We start from the raw sequence: 18,959 nt of genomic DNA, 5'->3' as shown, positions 1-18,959 counted from the left end.
CATTCATATGTTTGTGTTTTTCACAAAAAGCTGATTGCCTTACTTGAGTGTTTGTGCATATGCATCTGGAGTGCTTTCAAACCTAAAAACTGTGAAATAAGACCACCCAGTCAGTTCTTTGTGGGCTGCCTAGATCAGAAAAAGGGCATTAGCACTAATCACTTGAACCCACACAAAACGGGTATGCTCTTAGCAGTGTACATTAAAATGGGCTATTTTAGAAAAAAATATTTCACTTTGCCACAGATGCAGTAATAGTCCAGTTATGTGCGCTGTGTCTGTCAGTCAAAACAAAGCTGCAAATAGTTTTTCATGAAAAGAAACCATCTTTTTGGTTCTGTCTGATGCTGTTTTAAGCAGTGTGGAACCTGCAGTGTAAAATATAAAAGGCACAAACAAACATTGCTGAAACATTGTAGTCCATTTTTACCCTTTTTTTTATTTTTATTGTTTTATTTTGGCACGTAAACTAAATGGTGTATACAGTATATAAGCTCTCTAAGCATTTATATTCATCTCTCCCGTGCACAGTGCCATCTGATCGCCACATCCACACCAACACACGTTGTTTTTGTTCAAATGAGTTGCATAACCATACCAAAGGCTAATTGGCTAAAATGATGAAATTCTCTCTCTCCAGTGGGTGTGATCTGTGCAGCTCCAGCGGTGGATGGAGCCTGGTGGAGAGCTCAGGTCATCACCTTTTATAAAGAAACTAACGAAGTGGAGATCAGATACGTTGATTATGGAGGCTACGACAGAGTTAAGATTGACTCACTACGGCAAATAAGGTGAGTGTCAGAGGTCTCCCCGTATTAGAGCGGTGTTTTGCCATAGAGAATGAATCGGGAACTCTGAATATAGTTTCCTTCCAATCCCGGTCACCATCAGCTTTGTAGCAGTTCCTGTGGAAAAAGTATTCCAAACTCCTCATGTTAGGGGCATTCTCTCGAACTGGAATTACAAATAGTCCTGGACTAAATGTTTTAAAGACATAGGTATATTGAATTTTGTTTCTGTGCAGGACCAAGTTTAATACCTGTCCAGGTGACCAGCTGCATTGTATCGAACTAAAAAGGAAGGAATATCTGTCCTTCTGTCCTACGGGTTTCTCGACAACCGTTCATCTAATAGACTTGACGCTTGGCGGGTGTATTGCTGAGGACCAAAGGAAGTTGAGATCTAGGGGACATATGTATTAGTGGGTTATGTATACACTGTAGTGTGTTGAGAGGGGGACCCCTTTTATCTGTTACTCCGCCGAACGGCATGCTGGGTACAGCTCGCTCACAGTCGCTTGTACAGTACGTGCAAGAACCGATGAAGAAAAGAGACTGCAGATGTTACATTGTAGCAAGCTCAAACAACTGGATGGATGGATGGACATTATTAATCCCAAACTGGGAAATTACTGTTACAAGAACACACACGTACAGAAAATACAAGAAATATGCTAGAAATAATAAATAAGATACGGTAAGCATCCACTATGTAACTGCGGGAATGAACCCTTTTGTTCCTGGAAATAGCCTGGTTCCAAATGGTAAATGTCACTTATATTCTAGCATTGCTAGGGGACACATCTACTGTATGTCATGGCAGGTGTATTGCTTAGGACCTGAGGAAGGGCAGTGTGGAGTGTGAAGTTGTTTAAATGATACAGCAATCAACCCGTTCTCAACAGAGACGTTCGCTGCAGGTACTGCACTGCTGTACATAATCCCAGAAATACATTTCTCATTTTTTTTATTTTCTGATACGTTATTTTGTTCTTGGTGTAAGTGCAAATGAACTATCACAAATATTGTAGTCTCGCTTTGCCAGACCTTCCTCCACAGCGCTGCGTAGGAGGGTGTGGCTAGTCCACACAGCACTCCGGGATGGGAGAAAAACCTGCTCTGGTTTATCGGCATTTCTTTAAACCAATCACAGTTGTCTTGGGCAGTGCTAAGCACTGGGAAAAGCCACGGTGCCTCTGCAAAATAGGCTTGGGAAGGATCTTGTTTTTGGTGGAACGTGTTCAACGTGTTGTTTTAGTCGTGTAACCGAAAACTCCGATTGGACAGATAGTCTAGCTAGCTGTCTGGATTTACCCTGCAGAGATCTGAGGAGCAGTTAACCATAGTCCTCAGAAATCCACCGCAGTTTAGAACACAAAGTTTTGTTCCGTCCTCGGCAAAAAAATATTTTTTTTTTATTTAATCTTTATCCTTGATTTCATGTTTATGGGGAAAGGCAACCAGGAAATTTCCCACCCAGATTTTATCCTGTCGGTCTGGGGATTGAACCGGCGACGTCCTGGTCACAAGCTCGCTTCTTTAACCTTTGAACACCACTGCCTACACCACTGCTTCGGGGTGGAATATCAAACACTGACCTGAATGGCCGCGATTGCTCGCGGGGCACTCGGCGCGCCTGGAACACAGCGCGCGGTGGAAAATACTGGTCAGATTTCAAATGTGTAAAGGCTTCGAAAATGTGTTTTGAGTTTGGCATTATGGAATACCATATGTAAAATATATGATCTATGTTTCTATACGTGTTCTTTAACATATTGCTCCTTTTTTATTTTCCAGGTCTGATTTTGTAACGCTACCGTTTCAAGGGGCTGAAGTATTGCTTGACAACATCGCCCCACTTCCAGGTACGACGTTGTGTTAACTCGTGATTTCAACACCAGTTTGACAACGGCAGCGCTCGTAGTTCTAGCGTCTGGTGTCTGTTCTTAAAACTGTGGCTTGATTTTAGTTTTCGTTGGTTGTGCTTCAAAAGTCGTATCGACTACATCCAAATGTTGCTGTACGATTAATTGTCTCCGAATGAATTGTGATTAACAATAGAATTGTCTTTCAGTCAAATAAATAAATAAATAAATATGTATTACTTTTTTAAGCAAATTCAAGTTTTGAGTGAATTCCAGGATACATCTTTTGTCACTGTAATGTGACCCAGATAATGTGAGAACACAAGTTCACAGCCTATGTAAACCACGCCTCTTTATTATTTTTGTTGCTGTGAATGTGTATGGGGTCAAGTGCCGACAACTAATCACTTGTATAATTACAAAAATCCACAATTGCCAGTGATACAGTTTTAAGACCTTAGCTAATGTTAGCAATTAATTGTGGTTAAACAAAGAAACCGTGATTTATGGAAGGAAAAAAAAATTGACAATTATGTAAAAACGGTTACAGGCCCATGTCTGACATGCGTCTAAAATGTGTTTATCAGGAGAGGATCGCTTCTCAGCAGAGGCCACATCAGCACTGGAGGAGATGACCAGAGGAGCGGCGTTGCTCGCCCAGGTATGACCACCTTCCTCACTAAGCTACAGTCCAGAGTGTCAAGTCCACAGTAGTCGCGCATTGCCAGACCTTCCTCCACAGTGCTGCGGAGGAGGGTCTGGCTAGTCCACACAGCGTTCTGGGAAGGGGGAAAAACATGCTCTGGTTTATTGGCATTTCTTTAAACCGATCACGATCGTCATGGCGGCACTAAGCTCCGGACAGAGCCACGGTGCCTCTGCTAAATGGCCTCGTGAAGGAACTTGTTTTGGTGGAACACGTGCACGTTCAAAAGTTGTTTTAGTCGTGCGAGAGAGAACTCCAATTGGACAGATAGTCTAGCTCAGTGGTTCCCAACCTGGGGTCCGGGCACCCCCAGGGGGGGCGGCAAAGATCACAGGGGGGGCGCGAGTCTTTATGTGGTTTGAGGTTGAGGTAAAAAAAAATTGTTTTGCACATGTTAAACAAATGATAATACACTAGAATATCTAATGTATACAAAAGTCTGTATGAAAACTATATATTTTGTTGTATCTTCATTTTTCCTGCCGCCACGGCATCACTATTTTATGAATGAAACATGGAGGAGAAACGTAACAGTGCTGATAACTGCTCTGTATCAAAAAAGAAAGTAAGGCTCTATCTCGAGAGTTACCTCAACTTTGGTTTCGGGCGGGGGGGGGGCTCAGCTTTTCTTAGACATGAGTAGGGGGGGCGCCAAGGAAAAAAGGTTGGGAACCACTGGTCTAGCTGGCTGGATTTACCCTTTGTTCCGTCCCCCGCCACGTGCCATTCCTCACCGGAAGTTTCTCAGAAGCGGAGAGTCTTGCTGCCCGGCTCACAGATTATGTCTCTTAAAAGTACTTTACAGAACAATCACGTGTTTATTAAAGGTCCTATAACATGCTGCTTTTTGAATGCTTTTATATAGGCCTTAGTGGTCCCCTAATACTGTATCTGAAGTCTCTTTTATATAGGCCTTAGTGGTCCCCTAATACTGTATCTGAAGTCTCTTTTATATAGACCTTAGTGGTCCCCTAATACTGTATCTGAAGTCTCTTTTATATAGACCTTAGTGGTCCCCTAATACTGTATCTGAAGTCTCTTTTATATAGACCTTAGTGGTCCCCTAATACTGTATCTCAAGTCTCTTTTATATAGACCTTAGTGGTCCCCTAATACTGTATCTGAAGTCTCTTTTATATAGGCCTTAGTGGTCCCCTAATACTGTATCTGAAGTCTCTTTTATATAGACCTTAGTGGTCCCCTAATACTGTATCTGAAGTCTCTTTTATATAGACCTTAGTGGTCCCCTAATACTGTATCTGAAGTCTCTTTTATATAGACCTTAGTGGTCCCCTAATACTGTATCTGAAGTCTCTTTTATATAGACCTTAGTGGTCCCCTAATACTCCCCGAAATTCAGCCTTGCAGAATTACAGCCACTAGAGCCAGTCCCACAATGAGCTTTCCTTAGGACGTGCCATTTCTGTGTCTGTAGCTTTAAATGCTATTGAGGAGGAGAGGGGGGGGGAGGGGGTGGGGGTGTGGCCTTGATCAACTGCCACTTTGCTTGCTTGCAAGCCATGATGTCTCTCTCTTTCTCATGGGTGGGCCAAATTCTCTGGGTGGGCAAAGCAGAGAAAGGAGAGGTAACCTTTCCCCTTATGACATCATATAGGGAAGATTCCATAAGGAGCAAGATTCCAGATCGGCCCATCTGAGCTTTCATTTTCTCAAAGACGGAGCAGGATACCCAGGGCTCGTTTTACACCTATCACCATTTCTAGCCCCTGGGGGACCATAGGTAGGCTGGGGGAACTCAAATTAATGTTAAAAAAAAAACTCATAAAGTGAAATGTTCATGCCATGGGACCTTTTTAAGCTAGTAAACTGACTGGATGCTCTCAAAGTTTCACTTCCTGCCCGGCTGTCTGAACGCCCTGCGACTCGCATGAAAATAGAAGCATCCGGCCAAAAAGAGCAAAATCCGGCGGGACTTTGGAGCAATCGCGGAAGTGGAATGTCGTGGGTATAGAATAAGTCCACTGTAACTGACTGACTGTCTCTGTCTGTGTGTCTGTCCCTCTCTGTGAAGGTCTCAAACTACGATAACAACACGGGCCTCCCACTGGTCCACCTGTGGAACATGGTCGGAGACGAGGTACGATGCTTAACGTGCACCTGGTTTGCAATGCTGTGCACTGTATGAGACCCGTACTTGTAATGCTAGTTATGTATGTTGTACACCTGTACTGGTAGGGTTGAGGATGTCAGTAGCCATGTGGAATAGCTTTAAAATGACTACGTATGTCCTTACACATTTCCACTTTGCTGCGAACAATTACTACTACATGTAGTTGTACATGTGTATGGTGACAATAAAAGGCATTCTATTCTAAGCTGACACTACAGACACTCAGATCAACAATTCCCAATCCCCCTACCGTGCCGTTTTGTAAGGATTCTAGCTATAGTGCGTAGTTTCTGTCGCCCCCATGAGGAATTCTAAGTAATCACAACAAAACTGTCGGCGCCTCCACTTGATACAAGCCTTCCGTGACTGCGCCCGCCCCTACTCCTTGTGTACATTTTCCCAGCACGAATTCTGTCAGAACTCACCAAGTCGTTTTAAATCCTCTTCTTACTCACTAATTCCATTTGGTTACTTTGTTTTTGTTTTTCCAAACATTTTGTGTCAAGCTGCGGTCACTGAATCTCAACATATCATGCACCGATATTTCACATCAAAATCTTTCAGATCCCTCACAGGATATAATCTTTACCTTCCTTGCTAGGAATTTAAGGAAAGTGTGAGCTGAGCTATTGTAGTACAGGCTATTGTAATACAGTTACCCCCCTTATTCGGGGGTTTTGTATTATTGCCTGGCCCTAATTGATCTAGCCATCATTTGAATAATCTGAATCTTTCTCTTCTTATTCCAGGTGGTCTCAGTGAACCGTACGCTGGCAGAGAGGGGCCTGGGTGTTTGGATGGATGGATTTTGAACTCTTAACAGGCTCTGATCTTCACCCTCCCACCCCCACCCACTCCCTTATTGTCTTGTGATCAGCAGGCTGGGAATCCGGGTCACCCGGGGGTCCCAGCCCCACCAGACACACCCACTGGATCTAGGAAGATTGTTTTTCCTTTCAATTCCTTTTTTTCTTTTTTCTTTTTTGGTCCCTGTTTCTTTGAAAAGAAATTAAAAATTGTTTGCAGGCATAATCTACAAGAACGGCACTGCTTCAAAATAAGACAACCTCCCTCTCTTGTTCTTGTACACAAAAAGAACTCAGAGGGAAAGGAAGAGGTACTTGTGAAGAAAAAAAAAACCCTTTTTAAATCTATATTGTAACTAAATAAAGGTTCAACCAATATTTTTTTTTTTCCTCCCCCATCCTACCTTAACTTTTTGCTCTGGGCCTTTGCTCGCTGACTGTGGATCATCATGCTGTGTGAAGGACAAACTCCTCCATCAGACTATGTATACACTTGTGAACAGTTCTGAGTTTCATTGACACCTTGGTTCTATCTGTAGGTCACTACGTTTCAAAGTCAATTTTTAGAAGATTGTTGGGGGGGGTTCTTGTCCAGATAGAATGTAGGGGGCAGAAAGGCATTAGAGACTGATGGGTGACGGCACAGCACCGAGCAGAGGAGGGCCCGAGGGTGGTGCCTGGTGGAGCACCCAGCTGCTCTCCAGCCTCAAGAGACATGGACTTCTCTGGGTCTCCACCCCGAGCGGCTGCTGCTGCTGCTGCCCCTCCAACAGGACCGAGGAGCGAGCCGGTTGCCTTCGCTCCACCTTTCTCCACCATTTTTGCACCGCGTTACAGAGGAGCCTGGAATTTCAATCGACCAGACAACATGCAGTCGAACAGCTTTTCAAATTTGGAACGCAGAGTTGGGCATTTATTTAACTCGGTATTTCCAAGATGCATTTTTCTGGCAGCATATGGCTGATGATGCATCATTGGACTGTTTGTAATCCTCAAGTTACACATGTTTTTAAAGAGTGACATAACTGAAGATCTACTCTGTGTCCCCAAAGTTAAGATAAAAAAAATAATAATCAAAAGAAAATTCTGGACTACCGGGAACCCCTCAAAAAAACGTGCAATTTCACGGCACCATAACGATTCGTTGTGCACTTTTTTTTTATTCTGGAACTTTGTTACCAAGTGTTTTAGTCTACACTTTGTAACAAATGTTAAAACCTCTCAATCTGAAGGGAAACTGCGGGAGGTCTGGGTTGACTTGTTGTCACCGATGTTTTTTTACTATTACCCATATTTCATGTTGATCAAATTACTGAGTGTCTCATGGGTGTCCTCTGGTTTAAAAATTCCAAAGTAATCAGGATTTTGGGAGCTGTGGTGCAGCGTTAATATGCTGTAATCCTACAAAGACTTACTTACAAGCAATGAAGGACCCGCCAAACTCAACTGACATGGGAAAGACGCACCACACCAGATTTAGTTTGCAATGCTGCTCCTCGGTGTCGACCAAATATTAAGCGTTGATCTGAATCCAGTTTGTGTCGTGAGTGTGCATGGTAGAGCAGCCCAGGAGCAGCCTGTGTTCTCTGCTCCACGGTGTGTCCACATCCAATCAGCCTGCGTGCACAGACCGAGCACGGCCTTGTTCTTCACACGTGGATACGCTGCCTGGGCTCTATCACTTCTTCAAAGACGGCTTCATGTTGATGTGGATCAATTGTCACAGCCACAAGTCCTCAACCCAGACCTGAGAAATGTTTTTTTTTTTTTTAAGAATTCCGTTTTCAGGGGCCTGCATCAACAAGCAAATTCAATTTAGTGTGGCTGTCTATGGGATCACTGGCGTCATTGAGCCCAACACTGGTAATCCTGGATAACACGGAGCTGGCTATCAACTGGCTCCATTCGCTCTGGCTTCATCCGTCTGCCAGCCCTCTTTATTACAAAGATCAGAGCCATGAGTGAGTACTTAGCATGACGTGAGATGAAATGGTGACGACCGTGGGGAGATTGGGTCAAAGAGGCAAAAAAACATAAATGTTTATAATATAAACACAACTTGAATATAAGTAAGGATATAAATGTGTAGGAATTGTCTTTTTAAATGTTTGGCTCTTAACATGTAGTATAGAGTGAGTCTTTTTGCTTTAAATCATGGATAGGTGGTGCACATAAGACTGTTCTCCTGCCAAAGCAGGGAAGAAAAAAAGAAGTCTCTTTCTGACGAGGTCTCTCTGACCGACATTTTGCATTTCTAATTTAAGAGGAGCTAGTTAACAATGTGTGGATATCTTTTTCTCGTTAAAGACGGTCGGTCTGTGTACGTATCATGTTCTGAGCTGTAGTCATGAAATAAGAGTGTAAAAGCACCAACGCTGTCGGGAATGAAAGAATCTTTATAGTCCCCATTCATTACCGGCTATTTTAGGGGGTTAAAGTAGCCCCCGATTGTTCAAAGCACTGTTTTAAACCCAGAGTGGATACAACAAACTACTGATCTCTAGAAATACGTGTTGCTCTTATTACTTGTCACTCTACTGTAAACTTTTTATCAACGTCCGGATCCTGTCGTAATAACTCAAATTGTCCAGTGGTCTTCTGGTGAGAAGGCAGGCAGTTGACAGATTTTGATGAGGTTATCTGAAGTAGCATATGCTACCATGTTAATCCCCCCCCATCCCCCTCAGTTAATAGGGAGCCAGTTTGGTGATACAGGAAAACCTGAGTCAAACCACTAATCTCACTCCGTGATACAGGCTCCTGATGGGAACAGTTTTTTTTGAGAACGATCAAGATGTTGGTGTAATTATGCATTTTCACAAAATCATGTCTTCTATTTCCAAAATAAGAGGCGCAAGTGTCATTTGAGATAACGTAATCCAAGATGAACACATCAGTTTGAGTCCGGGTGAGACAAGATCATTTTAGCCTGAGCAGTTGTTTGATAAAGAAGGATCACAAGAGCAGGGCTTAAGTGTGAAAAGCCGAACCAACCAGGATTAAACTTTCATAAAACCCATCACCTCACTTCACAGTGAAGAAAACTGACATATAGGAACTTTGTAGTTTCTGTGATAATTTAGGAATTATTTAAACCTACTTTTTTTTTTTAAACTGAAAATGAGCTTGATTTGCTTAACCAACCCTGGCAATGTTGCTTTATGAAACCCCTCTGGATTAGTTCAGCTACATTTAAAGAACATGGTCCAACTAGGCATTTCTTTTCAGTTAATTCTGCATCTGAATGTGTTGTCACTACAGATTTATTTTTTTCAGACATTGAATCATGTTTCATCAGTGTCATGAAGTCAGACCTTCCCTGTTTGCAGTTCCACAGTGGCTGTAATTCTAACATTAACTGTGTGTATTTCTTTCTTTTTTTAATTCTCTTACCCTAGCAATAAGGCAGCTTTATTTTGAAATTGAAGGACAGAATGGGGAAAAGTGTGGGCGGGCTTTTTTTTTATTTGACACAACTAAGAACTAGGAAAGTTAACCGCATAACTACTCAACATAACACTATAACCACTATAAAAACTCAATAACACATTTCAATAATGTATCTCAGGAATGGTGAATTAGGTTGATTAGTGACTCAACATGCCTGGGGGCAGCTGATAGAGGAAAGGGGCATGATTGTAAGCGAGAATTCAGATGTATATGAAATGAGGCATTTTGACAAAGACTTACAAACCAGACGTGGGTTCATGAAGGTGTCCTTACGTTGGTGCTGGAATCGGAGCAGTAGCCATATTGTGTGTTGTTGGCTTGTGTGCATCCTTCCTCTCTGTTTCACATGAACTGTCTGATCCCGTCTGTTCCTTCTTTTTAAAATCAAGATAAATATATCCCCCCACCACCACCTTAAAACAGTTTGATCAAACTAAACTACAGTTTTGTTAATTTCTGTGTAAATAAGATATTTGACTGTACTTTTCTATAACACTGGAGAGAAAGAGATATAAAGGGAACATGTTTTTTTTGCTTCTGTTTGGTTTGTTCTGGTTCATCCTGCCTCCCCTGTTTCAGTCAATCAATGTTTTCAAGCTATGGGACTGATTTTTAAGTGTTTGCATTGAAGTCATCATTTGATTATTTAAATGGGTGTTAAGCTCTTGTGCCCAAAAGCATTTAACATGTACAGATCAGTTTTGCTAGGCTCATCTTACGTTTGATTTGTTGATTGTACAGATCTATTAAGGGAAAAAAATAAAAGTTATTTAAAGTGTTTATGGTACTTTCTTTTCCCACATGTTCATTGGCGAAGGGATTTATTGGTCACAAAGCTTAGTTGGCCAATGGACATCTGATAAGAACAGTTTTATATTCTATTGTCCCAATGATTTTTAAAAGACACTTTCACATTGGTTAAAGTACCATGTCGGAGGGACCGAAACCCTTAGCACAAATAGGATTTGAAACTATAACCTCCTAATCACTAAACTCATAACCCACCCCAACAGAGAGCATATACAGTATAAGAGCAACATTCAGGTAATTACTAGTCTTGCATTGCCAGACCTTACTCCACAGCACTGTGGAGCAACCCCTTTCTCCTCTGTGGTCTTCCTTCTAGACCTTTCTGCTGCCTTTGACACAGTGAATCACAAGATCCTCATTTCCACCCTTCAGGATCTGGGAGTCTCAGGCTCTACGCTCTCTTTGCTCACATCTTATCTCAAAGGCCCACATCTACTGGGTAACTTGGAGAGGATCTGTGTCAGAACATTGTCTACTCACAACTGGGGTCCCTCAAGGTTCCATCCTGGGTCCCCTCCTCGTCTCTCTGTACACCAACCCAATCGGTTCCGTTATTCACTTACATGGCTTTTTCTACTACAGCTACGCAGACGACACTCAACTAATACTCTTTTTTTTTTTCCTCCAGTCTGAAACATGGGTAGCAGCACAAATCTCTGCCTGTCTGACTGATATCTCATTGAATGTCCACACACCACTTGAAACTCAACCTTGAGAAGGCCGAGCTGCTTTTCCCTCCAGGGAAGGGCTCTCCTACCCAGGACCTTACTATCAACCATTGACAACTCTGCGGTAAACCCCACCCACACTGCTAGGATCTTGGGTGTGACACTCGACGACCAACTCTTCCCTTACTGCCAATATTCCTGCAAAAACCCAAATCGTGTAGATACTGTACATGATGCACAACATCTGAAGGATACGTCCACTTCTAACGCAAAAGGCGGCTCAGGTTCTGGTTCAAGCTCTTGTCATGTCATGTCTAGACTCCCTCCCGGCTGGCCTGCCTGCAAGTGCCATCCAACCTCTGCAGCTCAACCAGAATGCAGCAGATCGATTGTCTTCAGCCTAGCCAAGTTCTCTCACACTACACCCCTCCTCCGCTCCCTTCACTGGTTACTAGTTGCAGCACGCATACGCTTTAAGACACTAGTACTTGTGTACTGTGCTTCGAACAGATCAGGCCCAGCTTACATCCAGGACATGGTCAAACCTTACACCCCAGCACACTCACTCAGCTCTGCATCGGCCAATCTGCTTGCTGCTCCCTTACAGCGAGGGACACCTAATCACCCAGAGAAATCCCGACTGCTTGCTGTCCTGGCTCCTAAATGGTAGAACGAGCTCCCCTTTTAATCAGGACAGCTGAAACTCTGCACATCTATCACTGCAGGCTTCATACACATCTCTTAAAACTGCACCTTGGCTAAGAAGATAGATAGATAGATAGATAGATAGATAGATAGATAGATAGATAGATAGATAGGTTTATTTGATATAGCACCTTTTACAGACAAAGTCACAAAGTGCTTCATATGATAAACATTTGTAAAAATACAGTACAATCCAACAGAAAATAAACAAGGGAAAAAAGAAAATAATTATTGAATGACTAACGAAAATCATTTCAACAATTAAAACCTAAAACCAAAAGTTTACAAACGAGTCAAACGCAAATTTAAACAAATGTGTCTTCAGCTGCTTTTTTAAAAGTAGTAGGAAGGGCGTTCCACAGTTTTGGAGCCACTGCTTCAAAGGAACGGTCACCTTTAGTTTTTAAACGAGTGCGTGGGACCACCAGTAGTCCCTGGTTAGAAGACCTGAGGGACCTGTTAGTAGTCTACCGACGGAGCAGGTCCGAGATATAAACAGGTACCAGACCATGCAATGCTTTATAAGCCAGAACAAGAAGTTTAAACTGGATCCTGAACTTGATCGGAAGCCAATGTAATGAGTATAACATTGGAGTGATGTGCGACATCCTGCTGGACCTGGTCAACAGCCTTGCAGCAGAGCTCTGGACCAGTTGTAGACGGTCCTGGGACGACTTGCTGAGACAGGTGAAAACGGAGTTACAGTCATCGAGCCGGGATGATATGAATCCATGAATGATCATCTCAAGCTCAGAATGCGAAACAACCGCTCTAAGTTTGGCAATGTTTCTTAATTGAAAGGAACATGTGCGGGTCAGTGATTTGATATGATGATCAAAATACATGTTATTATCAAATATAACACCAAGATTTCTCAGTTTGGACTGTACCGCTGAAGAAAGGGACCCCAAGAGCTGAGTAAACTTGGAAGCTGTAGTGTACTGAGTCCGATAACGATTAGAATTAATTAATTATAATTTTATACTTTATTAATCCTGCAAGGGAAATTACAATGTTTTCACTCTGTTGTTATTATACACATTACACAGGCCTGCACTACACACAATGTTCAATACCAATACATGCACTAATGGAGAAGGCTGCAGCCGTCGATTGACAGGCGCCCTGAGCAGTTGGGGGTTCGGTGCCTTGCTCAAGAGCACCTTGGCGTTGCCCAGGAGGTGAACTGGCACCTCTCCCGCTACCAGTCCACCACCATACTACACCACCAGCGACCCTCCGGCTCCCAACCGAACTCCTGAGTTACTGCCACCCCCAAATTATTAGTAGGTAATGAAACCGATAATCGATATGTGGAACCGATATGCATTTACAGTGAAAATGAAAATCTTGGCGTCAAAATTTAGTTTTTGGAATGATACATACTCCCATCACAAAACCTTTTTAAAATGCTTTAAAGCTTTATTGCGTAACATTTTTATATTTTTATATATATGTTACATTTAAGCCATTGCCAAATGAGTTGCTACAAAGCTAATTAAGACTATCAGCCCCACACAACTCTCTCTGGATTTCTCAGCATGACTATGTTCAGAAGATGGCTCAAAAACTTGAGTGAAGACAATTACCTCTTCTGAAGAGTCCATCAAGTTTTTAAACCTCCGTGTCCTCCTTGGCTACGTAGCAACTGCGTGGAGGAGGGGTGTGGGGGTGCGCGATTACAAGGCTTGTATCATGTGGACGTGCCGACAGTGTTGTTGTCATTTCTTAGAATTCCTCATGGGGGAGACAGAAACTATACGCACTATAGCTTTAAGCAATTATTTAATAAATTAAAAACTTTCAACATAATACCCAGTAAAAGAGAGTCAGATAGTGTTGTGGGCGGGGCATTGACTTAGTGGTGAGTAAAACCGAAGCAGAGCGACAGACACAGAGCTGGTAGGTAGTAGTGGTGTTGAGATAGTGTCCCTGCTTTTTTGTTCATTCTAACATGATCATCATATGAAACATAATAATACCTTCCTTAAAGTCTAAATATGACCATAATTGGCACTAAATAATTGGTAATAGATTACTAAATAGCTAGTCTTAAAAACAGGTAAGAATTACAAGCTTAATAGTGTTTACAGAGTTGTCGTACTGAAATGCATTATGGGAGAAGTCTGACCTCACGGAGCAGCTTCACAACTGAAATCCATGTCAGTTTTTTTTTCCATGATTACCATCTATTTGAAGCCTGGGGCACGTTTAATCTCAACACGGTGTGCACCGTTTTTCATTGGGTCAACGAGCTTTGAGGTAGCTACGTTTTCTCTCTTTTGGTGGTTGTGTAGGAGATTTTACCCGATCAGCTACGACGTGTATGTAAACTCTTGGTAAAAAGCAGTGCGCTTGCGCACACATCAGGGAGCTCAACGTACCAACGTTTCAGTTTAAATAAACGTCTAGCTACGTTTTGTCTGGGCTGAACGTGCCCCTGTGTTGTTGCCTGTCTAGTGTTCATTCATCTGCTGTGCTGTTTATAGGACCTGAGGCCCAGAGGCTGTATGAAAAAAAAGACAGGATGTTAAAAAGGTGGCCTTCAAAATAAAGGCCCAAACGTGGCCCAAAAACATGTCTCCATGTTCCAATCATAGACTGTATAGTATTAATGGACAGCGCATGTGTGACGTCACCTATTGGTTTGTGCAAATCTGCTATCGCTTCTCCTCGGAACGCGTAGCTCCTATGGCGCCATTTTGATGCTAACAAGCCATCACCTGCCGTTAGCATTCTATTGACTGCCATTCATTTTGGCGCCACTTTGACAGCGAATAACTTTCAATCTGAAGCGTTTAAAGACTCTGTTTGTCCATTGTTTATTTCTAAAGAAACACAACAATGTATAAAAGGCTCCGTTACCTTGTATCTCACATTAAGCAGAAGTTTTTGTAAAATAGGCTAACGTTTGTGTCATAAACAAGCGACTTACTGTCGCACAGTAGAGAAATTACCGTATAGTACAGGAGAAGCTCGCAGGCAGTTTCGAATCACGTTAGCTGTTTAAGTTTAGTTACTAATGTTAACTAGCATTTTAGTTAACAATAATTAGCCTGTGCTAATTTTGAAGTGCTCTAGTCTACAATTTTAGACTAGAGGGAGGAGTGAGGGAGGAGCCCTTACACTCTACGCTACGTTATACACTTTCACTGGCAATAACATCATAGCCCCCCCTCGCGCGCTTTATCGATGATTTTAAAATCAACGAGACAATAATTCAAAAAATTTTGTGTTGCAGAAGACTTAAAACTAGAAATTGAGACCATAAACTCATTATGAAGAGGTTTACTGAGGTAATAAATCAAGTGAGAAGTGGGTCACTTTCTCATAGACTTCTACAGAAACCGACCTCCTTTTGCAACCGCACGTGTCGCCCCCTGCTGGAATTCAGATAGAATGCAGGTTTAAGGCACTTCCGCATTTGCAGCACATCGTTGAAGTGGGTGTGGTAAACATTTCCATGGTAACAGCGAGTTTCACCAATCAAAGACGTAGCTGTTACGCTAAGGATTGTGGGTAGTGTAGTATTTCTCCATAAGATTGCAAATAAAATATGTTTATCTGAAAACAAGAAAGGTTGATTTCATATGGACTTGTGACTTCTACAGGGACATAAACCATCGTTTCACAATCTCATAGCTTGTGGTCAGTCTACCTTGGATGGTTTAGACATTATATTTGTTTATATAAATATTCAACCTTAGGATGCCATGTTAGGCTATACCACTCCATCAAATGAAAATATTCTAAATATATCTTGCATCATATTATACTAATTCTCCTAAAATTAACATTTGGTACGTTTTAGAATTTCAGAACTTACACAAGAATTTAAAATAAATGGGTTTGAAAAATGGGTGGATGCAAATATGAGTAGGAACGTACCATAATTAGATTGATCTATTTCTACTTTTCACACAACTTTCATGTCACACCATATGACAATTTTAGGCACTAATACAACAAATTGGTGAATACATTCAAAATCTAATACAAAATCTAAACGACCACATATATTTTTTTGGAAAGCTAGGAGTCAGTAAAACAGCTTTCATTTAATTTTCATGCCTAATATTTAAGGTTTAAAAAGGGCTTATATGTCAACCACCCACATTATGCCTATTATTTTGAAGCTTGGAGTTTGTTGTGGCTGACCTGACACATCCGGTCACCAGCTGAATTTAATAGCATAGGGGACAGTATCCTTCTGGTTCCCATTACAATGCCAAAAACAAAAACCACAGTGCTTCTGCTCAGCTGTGCTCCTGTGGATATCTGTTTCGATGAACCGTCTGCCCCTCAGTCAGTGAGTAACTTAACGCTAACATTGCTCCGGTGTTTTTCTGCGAAGGACGTGTTTTGACAATACACAGCTTTAACTAACGTTACTGGCTTTTGTGTGACTATTTCGCCTAGTTCATCACTCCTCTTTGTAAACACCAACACGGCGATGGAAAAGTGTCGTTTTTAATGGTAAGCATTTCTTACACTGAAAATGAAGGAGTGGAACATTCGTGTCTTGAATTCGGTGACCTATTTTGACAGAGGTAATATGGGTTAGACGCTGCGACTGCGAGTCACTGACCGAGGCCTTGTAACGTTAACGGTAGATGACAATCCTCTGTCCGGAGGACCTGATGTGCCTGGTTGTGATTAGTTAGCTAGAACAGCTAACGGTAACACTTCGCCGCTTAACATTGTTGAACTAGCTAAGGTCGCTGCTAACATTAGCTAAGTCAAAGTTACAGTCGTTTTTTATTATTAATTTCGTTCAAACGACTAACGTTAAAAACAATATTTAGACCAACATTTGACAATCCTGAGTTGGCTAATAGCTGAAGAGTACCGTTAGCCAGTTAGCAGCGACCTGTTCCCGATAAGAGCACATGCAATAGAGGGAACTCTTCCATGTAACGTTGTTATAGCTAGCTAAGGTAACGTTATGCCACACTTAAAAAAACAAAAAAAAACAAACAAAGATATTTCATGGCCCTGCATATCGACACGTACAGGTATACAATGGAACACAGGTTATGAGCCTTTACGACCCCCAAATTGTCTACTTTTAAATAAAGCGCAAAGTATTTTGGTTAAACCAACTTCTTATTTCGTCAACTGTTCCTCTCAAAATACCCTCCCCTTAAATGTAGCTACCGCTTTCGGCAGTGTAGCAGATTAGATTTATCTCTTAGGCCCTAGACTTTTTGATGCATGTTGCGTTTATTTTAGATAAGTTTTTCATTTACATGTGTTGTAGCTGTAGTTATATTTTCAAATGGGGAAGGGGACTGTTTCTTTGCGTTCTATTTTGATCACAGTCCGTTTTAATAAAAGTGCGTGTGACATCTCACGTGGCTTTGATTTTCAGAATACAGAGATATGATTTTTGGTCCATTTGTCAGCTGTCATATAAAGCATGTGCCTCTTCTGCATTGGCTTTAATGACTAAGCTGTGATATTTTCTGCTTGGGTTGGATTCTGGATGTTTCTATCAACCAAAGTGAAAATGCTATAAAAGTTGACTTTAACCTGCAATAACTTAGTACTACTTTAAACTCTTTTTTTTTTTTTGCTATTTTGGTGCAACCAGTTGGGGAATGCAATATTAACATATCAGTACCTTTTTGGTGATGTTGATATCTCGAACTTGTCAGCAAACAGTTATTATATACTAATAGGGATGCAGTGGTTAACGGATTTCACTATTAACCGCGCTTTAAAACATCACGGTTAATTAATCGTAAAGGCTCCGCTACACCGAGTGTTAAAGTGACTGCATGTTATGTGTAGCAGTCTGTGCAGTTCTTATTAAACCTCCTTGACAACATCTCACGTTTGCGCTCACGCGCCACACACATGAAATCAGACGCCGGTCCGGTCACTGTGAGTATTGAATGTCAGAGTGACGGTGGCTCTCCGTGGTAGGATAACTTACTGCTGCAGTGTTTTAATGTTGCATAAAGTTAGTAGCCTGGGAAAACCCTGACGAACTTCGGGCAAATTTGAGATTTGCTCTGCAAGTAAGTCTGGCCAAAAGCCCGTTCAAGCCCGTTAGCTAGTAACGTTGCTGGCTAAACTGAAAGGATTCCAGCACCGGGACGTACAACAGTCTGCAGCTAAAGACACAGAGGAGACTAGCTGCACTTTGATGCCTAGTCCACAAGTACACGGGTATTTTTATACACATTTTTTTTTTTCTCCTTCGATTCAAAAAAAGAAAATCTCGTCCACACAAGCAAGGTTTAAAAAATAAATAAAACCTCTGTCCACATGAAAACGTAAAAACATGCTATCAAGTGCTGTCAAGAGAGGGCCAAACCAACAGGTGGCGATATAACCCTAACTGTTAAGCCATGTTGGCCAATCAGAAGCCTGGAGTTGCCGTAGCGGTCCGGGTCTCGTCCAAAACCGGCGAGGTTTTGGGGGTGTAGTGTGTAGTCATAAGTAGTATTGCATTCTGACAACTTTTTGTGCCGCAATATAATGGGAGAACTGTGTGCATGTATCTGTGATCGGTGTATCGGTTTCAGTGACCTGATACTGCGTTTGGACGAACGGCCTGACCATAAAGAAAAAGCTGCGTTTGGAAAACGCCTGTGTTCATGTGGACAGGGCCTGAGACAGTACGGATAAACGGTGACGGGGCTGTAATTTTGCGCTTGGGTCCGGCTCCGTAAGCATGTGTTGCGTTCAATGTTGTTGTAAAATACCCTTTCAGCCATCTAGTGGTTCTTCTTTTTGTCCTTAACGGCAAACGACTGAAGATAAACAGGACACGTGCGGTTTTGTACAGTTTATATAAATAAAGGAATATTTTTCAGTCATTTCATTCTGTCAAAAAGACAAACATGAAATCGTATTGTCAACTTAGTCGTTATTTATATCGAATCGTGGGTTGAGTTTATCGTTACACCCCTACTGACCACCTCTGGTTATTAAGTTTTTTTTTAAATTAAAGTTACTTAATGTTGCTTTAAAGCATATATTTAATTGCCGTAAACCCGGCTGCTGCATAGAGGCTATGTGACTCTAAATT

At 41.9% G+C, this 18,959-nt stretch overlaps 2 protein-coding genes across 5 annotated transcripts in view; both read left to right on the top strand.

Annotated features, from left to right (window-relative positions):
* Positions 1–9,845, top strand: part of akap1b (A kinase (PRKA) anchor protein 1b) — a 31,133-nt gene extending 21,288 nt beyond the window's left edge. The window contains exons 7-11 of the mRNA XM_028573139.1: positions 641–791; positions 2,577–2,644; positions 3,232–3,305; positions 5,383–5,448; positions 6,231–9,845. Coding sequence (XP_028428940.1) covers positions 641–791; positions 2,577–2,644; positions 3,232–3,305; positions 5,383–5,448; positions 6,231–6,293 — 422 coding nt within the window. The 3' untranslated portion in view covers positions 6,294–9,845. The remainder of the gene's footprint in view (positions 1–640; positions 792–2,576; positions 2,645–3,231; positions 3,306–5,382; positions 5,449–6,230) is intronic.
* Positions 9,846–16,071: 6,226 nt separating this feature from the next.
* cuedc1b (CUE domain containing 1b) overlaps positions 16,072–18,959 on the top strand; it is a 35,689-nt gene continuing 32,801 nt past the window's right edge. For 3 of the 4 annotated variants that reach the window (XM_028573192.1, XM_028573193.1, XM_028573190.1), the window contains exon 1: positions 16,075–16,229. The gene's annotated coding sequence lies outside the window, so the exon portion shown is untranslated. Of the gene's footprint in view, positions 16,230–16,339; positions 16,397–18,959 lie in introns of all 4 variants that reach the window. The other variant, XM_028573191.1, reaches the window with a different exon arrangement.

Source organism: Perca flavescens, chromosome 3 (assembly GCF_004354835.1).
Source record: "Perca flavescens isolate YP-PL-M2 chromosome 3, PFLA_1.0, whole genome shotgun sequence".
In the NCBI taxonomy this organism is placed as follows: domain Eukaryota; kingdom Metazoa; phylum Chordata; class Actinopteri; order Perciformes; family Percidae; genus Perca; species Perca flavescens.
This window is presented reverse-complemented; position numbering and strand designations above follow the sequence as displayed.